Source organism: Cetorhinus maximus, chromosome 28, assembly GCF_964194155.1.
Source record: "Cetorhinus maximus chromosome 28, sCetMax3.hap1.1, whole genome shotgun sequence".
NCBI lineage: Eukaryota > Metazoa > Chordata > Chondrichthyes > Lamniformes > Cetorhinidae > Cetorhinus > Cetorhinus maximus.
In genome coordinates this window covers 22,189,784-22,204,120 of record NC_135906.1, presented here as the reverse complement: position 1 = coordinate 22,204,120, position 14,337 = coordinate 22,189,784, and the positions used below count along the sequence as shown (strand labels likewise).

At 47.6% G+C, this 14,337-nt stretch overlaps 1 protein-coding gene across 1 annotated transcript in view; it reads left to right on the top strand.

The window, feature by feature from the left end:
* Nucleotides 1-3,000: 3,000 nt before the first annotated feature.
* LOC144668918 (protein GPR108-like) overlaps nt 3,001-14,337 on the top strand; it is a 32,473-nt gene continuing 21,136 nt past the window's right edge. The window contains exons 1-5 of the mRNA XM_078531392.1: nt 3,001-3,125; nt 7,567-7,683; nt 10,220-10,270; nt 11,404-11,495; nt 12,805-12,968. Coding sequence (XP_078387518.1) covers nt 3,033-3,125; nt 7,567-7,683; nt 10,220-10,270; nt 11,404-11,495; nt 12,805-12,968 — 517 coding nt within the window. The 5' untranslated portion in view covers nt 3,001-3,032. The remainder of the gene's footprint in view (nt 3,126-7,566; nt 7,684-10,219; nt 10,271-11,403; nt 11,496-12,804; nt 12,969-14,337) is intronic.

Genomic DNA, 14,337 nt, shown 5'->3' with positions numbered 1-14,337 from the left:
AACTGGTATTAGAAGTTTTTTTTTAAAAAAGGCAATTTCTCCAAACAAGGTTGGCATGTGCCAAATCCACATAAAATTGATCTATTGAAACCGAACAGGATTTAATCCGATAGGATTCCAGAACCAAAATATGGTGAACATTTAGTTTAGAGATTAAGGAAGGAATTAAATATGATCTTGCCATCCTGGAAAAAAAAGGCAAAAATATCAGATGTTAAAACATACTGATAGCTCCTCTGTGATAATTAATAAGAGAAATTGGCTACATTCTGACTTGAAGAGAAGACTTCAGTGGAGTAAGTGGTAGATCCATGTATGGGCTGATAGGAGGGCGAAGGTAGGGGAGGGGAGGGGAGGAGGAGAGGAGGGGTGGGTGGAGAGGTTGGGGTGGTGGGCAGGCGGGAGCTGGGGGGGTGGGCAGGAGGGGGGAGGGGCGGAGGGGGGGAGGGAGAGGGGGGAGGGAGGAGGGGGGGAGGGGGAGGAGGAGGGGAGGGAGGGAGGGGAGGAGGGGAGGGAGGGGAGGAGGGAGAGGGAGGGGAGGAGGGAGGAGGGAGAGGGAAGGGAGGAGGGAGAGGGAAGGGAGGAGGGAGAGGGAAGGGAGGAGGGAGAGGGAAGGGAGGAGGGAGAGGGAAGGGAGGAGGGAGAGGGAAGGGAGGAGGGAGAGGGAGGGAGGGGAGGAGGGAGAGGGAGGGAGGGGAGGAGGGAGAGGGAGGGAGGGGAGGAGGGAGAGGGAGGGAGGGGAGGAGGGAGAGGGAGGGAGGGGAGGAGGGAGAGGGAGGGAGGGGAGGAGGGGGAGGGAGGGGAGGAGGGAGAGGGAGGGAGGGGAGGAGGGAGAGGGAGGGAGGGGAGGAGGGAGAGGGAGGGAGGGGAGGAGGGAGAGGGAGGGAGGGGAGGAGGGAGAGGGAGGGAGGGGAGGAGGGAGAGGGAGGGAGGGAGGGGAGGAGGGAGAGGGAGGGAGGGGAGGAGGGAGAGGGAGGGAGGGGAGGAGGGAGAGGGAGGAGGGAGAGGGAGAGGGAGGAGGGAGAGGGAGGGAGGGGAGGAGGGAGAGGGAGGGAGGGGAGGAGGGAGAGGGAGGGAGGGGAGGAGGGAGAGGGAGGGAGGGGAGGAGGGAGAGGGAGGGAGGGGAGGAGGGAGAGGGAGGGAGGGGAGGAGGGAGAGGGAGGGAGGGGAGGAGGGAGAGGGAGGGAGGGGAGGAGGGAGAGGGAGGGAGGGGAGGAGGGAGAGGGAGGGAGGGGAGGAGGGAGAGGGAGGGAGGGGAGGAGGGAGAGGGAGGGAGGGGAGGAGGGAGAGGGAGGGAGGGGAGGAGGGAGAGGGAGGGAGGGGAGGAGGGAGAGGGAGGGAGGGGAGGAGGGAGAGGGAGGGAGGGGAGGAGGGAGAGGGAGGGAGGGGAGGAGGGAGAGGGAGGGAGGGGAGGAGGGAGAGGGAGGGAGGGGAGGAGGGAGAGGGAGGGAGGGAGGGGAAGGGAGAGGGAGGGAGGGGAGGAGGGAGAGGGAGGGAGGGGAGGAGGGAGAGGGAGGGAGGGGAGGAGGGAGAGGGAGGGAGGGGAGGAGGGAGAGGGAGGGAGGGGAGGAGGGAGAGGGAGGGAGGGGAGGAGGGAGAGGGAGGGAGGGGAGGAGGGAGAGGGAGGGAGGGGAGGAGGGAGAGGGAGGGAGGGGAGGAGGGAGAGGGAGGGAGGGGAGGAGGGAGAGGGAGGAGGGATGTGAGGGAGGGGAGGAGGGAGAGGGGAGGGAGGGGAGGAGGGAGAGGGAGGGAGGGGAGGAGGGAGAGGGAGGGAGGGGAGGAGGGAGAGGGAGGGAGGGGAGGAGGGAGAGGGAGGGAGGGGAGGAGGGAGAGGGAGGGAGGGGAGGAGGGAGAGGGAGGGAGGGGAGGAGGGAGAGGGAGGGAGGGAGGAGGAGGGAGAGGGAGGGAGGGGAGGAGGGAGAGGGAGGGAGGGGAGGAGGGAGAGGGAGGGAGGGGAGGAGGGAGAGGGAGGGAGGGGAGGAGGGAGAGGGAGGACGGAAGGGGAGGAGGGAGAGGGAGAGTCACAGAGGTGGGGAGGGGTGGACACACATATCTTGCAACACTCACTCACTCACCTTCCTCCCTCCCCTGCCCACACAAAGGGGCTAACCGGCCTAGCTGAGGGACCCCCACCAGCTCCAGGGTGAGCGCCTTGAGGGGACATCAAAGTGGGAGGGTGGGTGAGGAGATTCAGCAACAACCCTCAGAATACCTCCAAAACCCATTCCCACTGAATGGAACCAGTTACCCATCGCCCCCCCCAATCTTTTACCATCTATTTTCGCTCCACAAGCCGCACCATCACCACCGGAAGTCGTTCCAGCACGACTTCCGTTTCCAGGGGTAACGGATTTTAAAAACTTTATTATTTCACCCTTTAATATCTCTCTTCTTCCTCTTTCTTCCTTGCGTAATATTTAGGATTTTAAAAAATGGGCAAATTTTAAAAATAGTCTACTTTCACGTACTGCATTCTGGGAGTTGTAGTTTTACAGACTCCCAGTGTATTGTTTTTAAATACCCTAAAATTATTAATTTCTAAATGGTATGCATTCCAACTGTAACCTGTTTAACCATCTTAATGCATGAATTAAACGTGAAATTTAGTTGGAATAAATAAAAAAGTAAATTCATGTTGTTGAAGAACTGGCGCTTAATGAATTTTGGGAATTGTAGTTTCTTCCAATGTATGTTTTTCTCGCTTGTAAATTTCATTTCAAGATTTAATTTGTTTGCATTAATAGTTATTTCGTAACGTATAATAAAATAAAAGGTTTAATTTGCTTGTTTAGTGCCTTTTAAAAAGCTTAATTTTCTCCTCAGGCTATCTGGGCAGCGGGGGGTCCCGCCCACTTTAAGGCGGGACTAAACCCGCAATCCTCCTTTCGGATTGGCCGGTCTGTGTAAGTCGTGTACAAAACGCGGGGATGCTATTGGTCCTGCCGGAACGTCGATCATCTGCAAGCCGCGCCGCCGATTGGCGCGCCCAGCTGTCGGTCACAGGCGGCCTGCAGCGGCTTCCGGTTGTGGTGATGATGATGGCAGGGAGAGGAGCTGAGAGTTTGTTCCTGGTGCTCCTGCTCCTGGTCGGGGTGACTGCGCGGTTCCACCGCCTCACACTCAAGGTAAGTGGCCTTTGGGAGTCGGGTGTGCCGCCTTGGATAGGTGTCAGTGCAGTTGGTGGCTTTCACTGGCCCCTCACTGGCCCTGGAGGCCTCCTATTGGCCCCAGTGCCTTGGGGTTTAAAGTGTTTTCCCTTGTCCCCCCTAGTGTTGGTTTAAAAAGTTCCCCTATTAGTTTGGGGGCTATTTTCAGGGGCCCTCAAGTCTGTGGGTCACTAATCCTATGGCAATATGGGGGGAGTGGGTGGAGGAAGGAGCAAACACCCTATGCCATGATGCCACCACACTCTTCCCACATTCATCAAGTGGCAAAACTGCCATGTCACCTGTACCTGTGATGTCCCCCCACTCTGCTATTGTAATCAGGACTTTGGAGGCTATATTATTTATTTACATTGCAGCTGGTGATGGTGACCCACCTCTGGGCAGTGCCTCTGCTCAGTTCTGCAAGCTTCGTGGTCTTGCGGGTTTCTCCATGTCCTTGTAGATTTTGATTGTTCAATTTCAGGTTTTTGTTCAATTTCAGGTTTTCTGACATCATCAGTTTCTTCCCCCCCCCCACCTTGGTGTACACCCCTCTTAACATTCCTTCAGCCACTCCTTGCGCCTTTAGAATATGGTCATCCCAACCTTGTTGCATTATTCTTGATGGTATTCCCTAACGCCCTTTCCTCCTCCGCCATCCTGAGAACCGCTTCATTGCTCCTGTGTTCTCTCCAACTAACCCGCTCCATCCTTCTACAGAAATGCACTCTGACTTGCTGAAATACTAAGCAGGCCAGGCATCATTTGTGGAGAGAGAGAACAGAGTTGATGATTTGGGTCAATAATCTTTGAGTTTTTCCAACATTTTCTGTGTTTTTTTTTTAAATTTCAGATTTCCACCATTTGCAGTGTTCTGCATTTTGCTTAAAATCAAGAACAGCTTGCTAGTCTCTCTGTTTTTCTTAATTTCCAAGTTTCAACACTGTACAACAAGTATAATTTTCAACCTGGGATTGCTAGATTGTTGTTAACCAAAGGTATTAAACTCTTTCGAGTTATCAACAGTCACAGATTGCAACTCTTTCAAGTACAATCACAGTTCTTGGTTTCCGGGAGTGGGACATGAACCCACAACCCTCTGATTCAAAGGCGAGGGTGCTATGGACTGAGCCACAGCTGACACCTCCACCAAAGGTATTAAGGGGCAAAGGTGAGTATATGGAGTTGGGTCACAAATCAGCCATGATCACCCTTTTAAGCAAGTTTTGATTATCTGAAGAACAGATTTGAAGGGCTAAAAGGCCTCTTGTTTGTTTCTAGCTGAGCAATTGGTGCTGCATCATTTGCATATCATTGGGTTCATTCTGACTGTTGGGACAAACATTGGACAATGACAACAGTCTGCATTTAAATAGCACCGTTAATGTTAGTACAACATCTCTAGGTGCTTTATAAAATGTGATTATAAAACAGAATTTGACACTCAGCCAAGTAAGGAGCAATTAGGGAAATGACTGCAGACCTGGTCGAAGAGGTGGGTTTTGAGGAACGTCTTTGAGGAAGAAAGGGAGGTGGAGAGGTTCAGGGAGGGAATTCCACTGCTTGGAGCTCAAATAACGGAGGGCACAGCCACCAATGGTGGAGCGGTTTAAAATAAGGGATGTGCAAGAGGCCAGAATTGGTTGAATGCTGATAATTTGGAGGTTGAGGCGGGAGGAGATGACCGTTGGGGAGGAGTAGGGCCATGGAAGGATTGGAAAAAGAGGAAGAGAGAATTTTAAAATCAAGGCAGAAAATGCAGGAAATGCTCGTCAGCTAGCATCTGTGGAGAGAGAAACAGAATCAACGATTCAGGCCTATGGACTTTGAGTATTTCCATCATTTTCTGTTTCTTTTTAATTTCAGATTTCCAGCATCTGTAATCTTTTTTTGTTTAAAATCAAGGCATTGCTTAACTAGGTGCCAAGGTTTCGAACAGGACTTGGTGCAAGTTAGAACACGGACTGCAGAGTTTTGAATGACCTCAAGTTTTGGAAGGGTAGAATTAGGGAGGCTGCTGTGGACTGCATTGGAATAGTCAAGCCTTGAAGTAAAAAAGGCATGGGTGAGGTTTTCAGCAGCAGATAAGCTGAGGGGAAGATGGGGTCAGGTGGTGTGATGGTGGTTTTAGTGACGTTGCGGGTACGTGGCAGGAAGTTTATCTTGCAGTCAGTATAACACCAAGGCCATTCATCATCATGAACCTGGATGATGTGTTGGCAGACTATTTGAGTGTAGGGGCCTTGTAGCCAAGGCCAGTACTGCCCTCGCTTAACATCTGGATACAAAATAATTACAGGAGAAGTGGGAATCCATTAGCCCAGCATGCTAAGTGCAGTGAGGGACAACTTCCTTTCTACCAAATGCCCTTTTGATGTTCTTCCTGCCGCTTTCTGGCATTAACTTGATCTCATCCATAACACTGCTGCTTGTATCCTGTGTTCGCTTACCACCTTTGTGCTCGCTTTGGGTCCTGGTCCGGCATTGCTCCATTTTAAAAATTCTCATCCTGCTTTTCAAATCCCTCCGGTGCCCCGTCCGGCTTTGCTCCATTTTAAAAATTCTCATCCTGCTTTTCAAATCCCTCCGGTGCCCCATTCTTTCCCTATCTCTGTAACTCCCTTCAGGCGTACAGTCCTCTGCAATTTCGGCACTTCTCCAATTCTGGCCTCTTGCGCATCCCCAAGTTTAATGGCTCAATCAATGGCGGCTGTCCCTTCAGCTGCCTAGACCCTAAGTTCTGGAATTCCCTCCCTTCACCTCCACCTTTCTCCCCTTGTTTAAGATGCTTCTGAAAACCTATCAGCTGATATGGTGCCTGATCCTGTGCAACATCCTCTATGGGCAGCTGTGAGCCGGGCAAGGAAGAGCAAGCATCTTCACCCAATCAGGTTGGAGAACCCTCACTGAGACATGCAGAGTCCTAACCAGGGAGTATAAAGCAGGGAATATAAATTAGTTTAAAATCATGTACAGAAAGGGAACTACAGGATTAAAGGACAGAGAAAGAAGAAACATAGGGGAAAAAAACTTGTAAAATTATTGCAACTTTAAAAATAAATCTTCAATGTTAATTTTCTTCTGAGAGAATGACACTCCACACTTGTAAATTTAATTTTTCAGGGTCACAGAAGTTGTTCACTAATTATTACTTCATGTGCCATTTAAAAGCTCACTTGCTCTGTCTTTTTCAGCCATTTTAGTGTGGAACTAAGAGGTAAGTACCTAAGTTCACACCATTGTATTCACTTCGGTGCCAAGGGCACCCTGTGGAAGGCAGAGTATCTCTGATAGCAAATTCTGGATTTCTGTGTTTATCCACACATATGCGAACGTGGGAAATTTCTGTCAGATTTACCCTGAAATAATGGCAAACACTAATAGCCACCCCGTTAACAGTGCAGCAAAATCCAGGCCGATATCTCCTGGTGCGGTTTGGTGTTAAATTTGGTAGTGCTACAGTCGAACACCTCTTATAACATCAAGGGTGCTAGATGAATGCGTGTTGCCGTTTATCCTAGATGCAATCCCAACCTTAGCTCTTGTTCAAACACTTCTTTTGTAATGATGTGATGTGGTAAGCCCAGTGTGAGGTTCATGTGACCTGATAGTGGAACCTATTTATTGTGTTCTTTTGTTTCTATGCTGTCAAATTCTGTGTAATACAGCAGGGATTTTCAAACTTCACTGTGTGGTGAATTTTCTGCAAACATGTTGGGAGCGCTCAGTCTGAAAGACATGTCCTCTGCTCTCGAGGAAGTCACGCTATCGTAATTGAAGACATGCCTAAACTGTTAACGACAACAGGAATAATGCACTATAAAGTCAATAAGTACAGAAACCTGATAGAACTTGGGGGGGAAAAGGTAGCAGGAGTAGGCCATATAGCCCTAAGAGTCTGCTCCACCATTCAATAAGACCATGGCTCATCTTCTATCTCAAACCCATTTCCCTGCCCTATCCCCATAATCCCTTGATTAACTTAAGTGTCCAATGTTTATCGATATTAGTTTTTAAAATACGTATAACAACCGGGTATCTACAGCTCTCTGGAATTTAGTTGTAAAGATTCACAGCCTTCTAGGCAAAGGAATTTCTCCTCGTCTCAATCCTAAATGACCGATCCCTTATTCTGAGCCTGTGCCCCCTAGTCCTAGATTCTCCATCCAAGGGAACGAGCTGCTTGGCATCCATTCTGTGAAGTTCCTTCAGAATTTTATATACATTTAAATGAAATCGCCCCTCATTCTTCTAAACTCGCTCCTGAAGGGGATGATCCATGTCGGGGCATTTGTGGAAATGACTTGTGAATTTCTTCATTGTCTTGCTGAGGCACCTAGGCTTTGGGATCCCAGTTCAAAAAGCTATGATTTGTAATGTTGCATGTCTCTCTCTTTAACCTAATTTTCATTTGTTTTAGGGCGACACGAGATCAAGGGTCCATTTGAATACCTTTGGCTTCTACACTAACGGGACTTTGGACGTAAACCTCACAAGTCTTCGGATAAACACAGCCTTGGCCTTGGACAAGATTATAGTGAGTGGTGTTGCAGTGAAATATGATGTGGCTTAGGGAGTTGTGCAATGGTAATGATGACCTGGCTTACTGGAATGCACGCACAGCTTGGTTTGAAGTCATCTGCATACCTACAAAGTCTTTTTCCCCTCCCTCCCCAATCTTCCCTCTACTGGTGGACAGTTCCATGAACAACTCTCACCACCTTCTCGAGGGCAATTAGGGATGAGCAACAAATGCTGGCCTAGCCAGAGACGCCCCACATCCTGTGAAAGAATTAAAAAGAAAAATGCCCCAACTTGGTTCAGCCTCTTCAGGAGGAGAGAGTTATGCTCCAGTGCTTTCTCCCCCAAGTAACCATCTCTTATTTATAGCCGTGCTAGCACTTTTTCAAATGGGATGGGATATTAGATTCCCTGATTCTGTTCTCTTCCAGTGATATCTGGGAATATGGAGTCACTGAACAATTGTGGTTGGGAATGGGAAGTGTAGCTTTATATTTCTCCATCAGCCGAAGAGCTCTGGAGATCGATTGGTTCACAGCAGACTGGGGACCAAATGCAGGATGTTTCTAACTGGTATGCTCAGGTCTGTAACCAGGGGGCATAGATTTAAGGTAAGAGGTGGAAGGCTAAGCGGGAAGTTGAGGAGAAAATTTTTCACCCAGAGGGTGGTAGGAGTCTGGAATTCTCTGCCTGAAAGGGTGGTTGAATCAGAAACTCTCGTAACACCAAGTATTTGGATAGTCACTTGCATTGCCATAGCTTCCAGGGCTAAGCAGACTGGGGACCAAATGCAGGACGTTTCTGACTGGTACGCTCAGGTCTGTAACAGGCCAAGTGCTGGAAATGGGATTAGTGTAGTCAGATCTTTGTTGACTGGCGTGGGCACAATGGGCTGAATGGCCTTCTTCTGTGCTGTAAACGTCTGAGTCTGTGAATAGACTGTGAAAGCATGATTCATTGTGACTGTGCAGGCCAGATAGCCAGGACCTGTGGGAGAGATAGTTGCGCACGTTGGACTTTGGACACCATTGAATTAGGTAGTTCAGCCAGGCAGAGGCCCTCCCGCCATCGCCATAGCCATCTTGTTGCACCGTGTGAGTTGTACGGTAAAGAGACCTGTCAAGTGACCTGCCCTCCAAGGGGGAGGAGGGTTCAGTGTGGGAGTAGTGGGGTGGTTGCTGGTGGGCATTGTTGCCAGTTCTAGTTGACCAGAGGCATGCAACAGCAGATGGAACAGGGAAAATTTCAAATGTCTTGAATCTGAAATGTAACCTGGAAATGGGGAGTTGGTGTTTTAAGAGAGAGGAAAAAAAGGATCTGCGTTTTTTTTTACAGCACCATTCATGATTTTGATCGAGGGAGGTCCAAAGTTCTTAACAGCCAATGAAGTACTTTTTGAAGTGAGTCACTGATGTAATGTAGGAAATGTTGTAGCCATTTTGCACAAAACGAGCTCCCACAAACAGCAATGTAATAATGATTAGATAATCTGTTCTTGGCAATGTTGATTGAGAGATAATTATTGGCCATGACACCAGGGAGAACTCTCCTGCTATTCTTTGTAATACTCTTACCTTATCATTATCATTGTCATTTGTGGGAGCTTGCTGTGCGTAACTTGGCTGTCGCGTTTCCCTCATTACAAACGTAGCTCTTCAAAAGTAACTCATTGGCTGTAAAGAACTTTGGGATGTCCAGTGTTCATGAAAAGTGCTACATAAATGCACTTTTTGAAATAGTGCCATGGAATTTTTAAGTCCACCGAGAGGGCAAATGAGGCCTCAGTCTAACATCTTATCCAAGGACAATGTCTCTGACAAAGGAACACTCCCTCAGTACTGCACCAAGGTGTTAGCCTATCTCCTTATGCTCTCAGGTCTCTGAAGTGGGACTTGAACCCACAACCTTCTGACTTGGGAAGAAGGATAGGTTAGCCCTTTGCATGGCCTTTCACTAGGCTTCAAGCCTGTATCTGTTTGACACTCCTGTAGTAAGGCTAACCTGGATAAGTACGAATCTGCCCCAAAAGGGTTTTAAAAAAAAAGAGCAGAGGTCCAACTAGCTCAGCACTCAACAGTATACAAGTTGTACCAAGGGTGGGGACAGAGTAGCAGGGTGGTGCTGGTGGGGGCACAGAAACTGAAGATACCAAGGCAAAGGCAGAAAGGTGAGCTGGCCCTAATGGAAGGGAAAACAGTCAAACGTGATGAGAGCAGAAGAATTTGTCAAGAAACTAGCAGAGATGGCTATACCCCTCCCCACCAGGTGACCCCTTTTCCCTACTCAACAGGATTGGCAGGGTGCAAGAATGGCCCAGAGCCCCACAGCTCTTGCACTTCACTGTGCTGCCCTGCATGACATTAGCACACATTGCATAGTTGAGGTATCAGGTCTGCGGAGACTGTTTGAGAAATGCATTGGGTTTTTTTGTGTGGTCCAATTACTAAGCAAAATTCCCTATCCATGTATATATAGTAACTGTTTTGACTGACTTTTTCTAACTTTACTAATACATGTTTACTCATTCCTTCTCTCTCATATATATCTACCAGATTGGGTTTAGCTTTTCAAAAACGAAGACTGATGGTGTGGCTACCTATACAGTGAGTATCATGAAAGGGAGAAAGTACTTATGCAGTGCTCTTCACATGACATTAGCCTAGATTTTGTGCTCAAATCTTTGAAACTCTTTCGAGTTATCAACAGTCACAGATTGCAACTCTTTCGAGTACAATCACAGTTCTTGGTTTCCGGGAGTGGGACATGAACCCACAACCCTCTGATTCAAAGGCGAGGGTGCTATGAACTGAGCCACAGCTGACACCCCCCTCAAATCTTTGAAACTCTTTTCGAGTTACCAACAGTCACAGATTGCAACTTCTTTCGAGTACAATCACAGTTCTTGGTTTTCCAGGAGCGGGACATGAACCCACAACCCTCTGATTCAAAGGCGAGGGTGCTATGAACTGAGCCACAGCTGACACCTCCAAAATTCTTTCGAGTTATTAACAGTCACAGATTGCAACTCTTTCGAGTACAATCACAGTTCTTGGTTTCCGGGAGTGGGACATGAACCCACAACCCTCTGATTCAAAGGCGAGGGTGCTATGAACTGAGCCACAGCTGTGAATTGAGTCAATGGTATGTTAATTATATTGTTAAGATTCACAGGTGAAGAGCATTGTTTAATTAAATTCTTCAAGCACTTATAGAGACTGTTGATTGCCCCTTTAAGGGGCTACCACTTAAATTTAACGTGTTAATTTGATTATTTAGTCCACAAAAGAGTATAGAGACTGCTGGGACACTGGGTTGGTTGGTAGAAAGCAGACATATGTAATGCTGCATTCTGTGAATATCAAGAAGAGTATTAGTGTCTAGTTTTATAGTTTACCAACTGGCTTGGGGTTAAAATTACAACTTGAACCCACAGCCTTCTGAATCGGAAGAGCAAGTGCTTCCTACTGAAAAACACCTCACCAAACTGTTTTAAATCTTTTCATTAATACAAACCTTCTAAAGTCACTTGTTCTACTGTGTTTCTTGTAGTTTCCTGTGTTCTGGTGCCTGTTTTTTTTTTTGCCCACTTCCCAGCTCTGACAAAAGCTCCCACCTGAAAAAGGTAACCTTCTTTCAGATGCTGAAGAAATGCTATGCAGTTATGATGGTAATTGAAATCCTTTTTACAGCTTGCGACTGTATCTCAAATAACAACAAGATTATGTTTCTGACATAGGTAGATGAATCCACAAGATGTTTGTTGGAGAAATACAACACTTCCTCGGGGGAATCTCTTACCCTCTTTGTCTTTGATCTGATACAGAATAAGTAAGTATGGCCTTTCGCAGAAAATTGTCTGTTTTCTGTGGGGAGGGGCTAATTTCTGTACTCTGGATATTGTTCTTGTAACTGTTTTGAATTGGCCTGGGGCTATATTTGGCTTCTTGTGGAAGGAAGGCCTGTTCTCGGACTTCCATCTTATAAAACATAAGCCAACAAATGGCCTGTAGCTGTGCTGGAAAATACGAAGGTGGCCTTGTCCCTCGTCCTGACAACACTAGACCCTTCTCCTGGTGTGCAAGCAGCTTAGCAAAGGCATCCAAATCTTAGCCTGAAAGGTACTGAGACATCGTTGTACCTTTCAGCCTAATCTTTGCGTGTGAGTTAACTGGGCTGACCAGAGTGAAGCCGGAGGGAACGCACTCGTGCCCCTTTTGAGGAATGAAATGCAGCCGCTGATTTCACTGAGCTGTTATGGTTTTTTATTTGAGCAATGTTCACCTGTTTTGGGTTCAGCAAAGCCATAAGGAATGTGATCCCTTTCACCCCTGCCACACAGATTTAATTTATTCTTTAGTCTTGCTGGAAAAAAGGGGCAAGCTGTCGAAGTTTCTCGTCTTCGTGCTGGGCATGAGTTTCCCCCCCTCCCCTTTAACTAGAGGCTTGTGCGACGTGTCCCTGTGAACACTCTGCAACTTTGAGGTCCCAGATAAAGCGACAGATGGCTCGGGTAACCACCAAAATGCAGGATCGGCCAGACCTGCACCACGTGCAGCAGCCCCAAGAGTTCCTCGCGCCCAGTGATCAGCTTCTCATCTGCAATGAAAGGAGGCGGGGGGGGCGTCACTCCCACGTGCACCGTTTTTGTTTCACCATGGCTACCCGCTCCTTGCGCTGGCTCCTGGGAACCATATCCCCAGCACCTTCAGGTAACCTTCCCTGGTAGTAAAGAAGGAAAAGGACCGGTTGGCCCAGCTCCTAAGGGACTTGACCTCACCCTTGCCAGTGTTTACTTTGGCTCCTGAAGCCAATAGAAACTGATGCTCATCACTCTCTCTGCACTGACGGTGGATCAGAGCAGAAGACAGTGATGTCGTCCATGTACAGGAACTGTCCCATGGTCCCAAAGTCTACCATGTCTATGAAAACGTGGACAAAGTACCAACCTTGCCTCTCATCTTTTAGTGACTCTACCCTTCCCTTGACTAATAAAGCCCAGCGTGGTGCTCCTTTCACATTTCATTGTAACTTACTTCTTTCATAGCGGAGAAAAATATTGAAGGAGGGAGGATGTTGAGTGTTGGGGTCAGTATTAGTCGAGCTGAAAATTAAATGTTGAAATGGTATGTCACCCCAGGGTTCATATGAAGAAACAGGGTCAGCAGAAAAAACTGTCAATATCAGGACCAGATGACCGAAAGAATTCTGAAACCCAGGCTGCAGCAAATGTGAAGAAAGATAACGATCAGCCAAAGGACAAAGAGCCCAAAGATGACCAGAAGGAAAAGAATGATAAATCTGGTAATGAGATATATTTGTGTCTCCTTTCCTAACACTCATCAGAAATCAAAGTATTCAGGAGAGCTCTGATTTTTAGACTCTCTCTCTCTCTCTTCTGCCCCCCCACCGACACCGGCCCCACAACTGTGTGGTGGTTTCTTTAGCTCTGACCTGGAATATGGTGTTCTTAAATGATGCTTACATTGCAATTAAACAGGACCATTTTTTTTCAAAGTGCCTGTCTTAAAATCACCACCAGTGACCTAGTGTATTCCAGCAGCCTTCCTGTTGACAGTATGAGAAATAACATGCAATATAGGGAGTTTTAGATACCACTACCCCCAACGGTGGCACAGCAGTGTAGTATGCTTTCCCCATCCTGATCTGATGCTATATTCCGGCAAACCAATGATGGCATATTCCACTGAGGGTTAAAAGCTGAGATGAGCAAGTTCTCTCAACCGGTGTGAAGCCTTGTTGCAACAATCCAGGTTGACATCAAGTATTATGTCAAGCAGTTGCTCTGGTAATGCAATCATTTTAATGTAAATAACTGGTCCTAATTTGTGTTTTAAAAATAAATTGTCTACACAGCGGCCCCTTCAAAGGTAGTTCATTGGATAACTAGCTTAGAGATCTTATATATGTAAAGAGAAAGAAAGAATTTGCATTTCTACAGTGCCATTCATAACCTCTGGATGCCCCAAAACCTTTTACAGGCAGTGTAGTACTTTTTAAAGTGTTCAATGCAGGGAAATGCGGCAGCCAAGGTCCCACAAACAGCAAGGAGATCAGTGACTAGATAATTGATTTTGTTGGTGTTGGTTGAGGGATATATTTTGACCAAGATATTGAGCGAGTTTCCCTCCTTTCTGGATAGTGCTCTAAGATCTCCTGCATCCACCACTGACAGCAGACAGGACCTCAATTAAATATCTTGTACCAAAGAAGACACCTCAGAGTCTCGTACTCTCTCAGTATTGTACTGAGTGTGTCCGCCTAGACCACAAAAACTAATATGGCGCCTTTAACATAATTAAACGCCCTGAGGTGCTTCACAGGAGCATTATAAAGCGAGTGAAGCAAGCCACATTAGGTCAGACGATGAAAAGCTTGAGCAATGAGTAGGTTTTAAGCAGTGTCTTAAAGGAGGGAAGCGTGGCCGAGAAGTGGAGAGATGTAAGGAGGGTGTTTGACAGGTTGGGGTCCGGGCAACCCAAGGCGTGGCCACCAAAGGTGGAACAATTAAAATTGGGCATGCACAACAGGCCGGAATTGGAGGAGTGCAGGTGTTCAAAGAGGATTGTGGGGCTGGAGCAGATTATAAAAAGATAGGGAGGGAAAAGACCACGGGGGGAGATTTGAAAACGAGGATGAGAATTTTAAAATC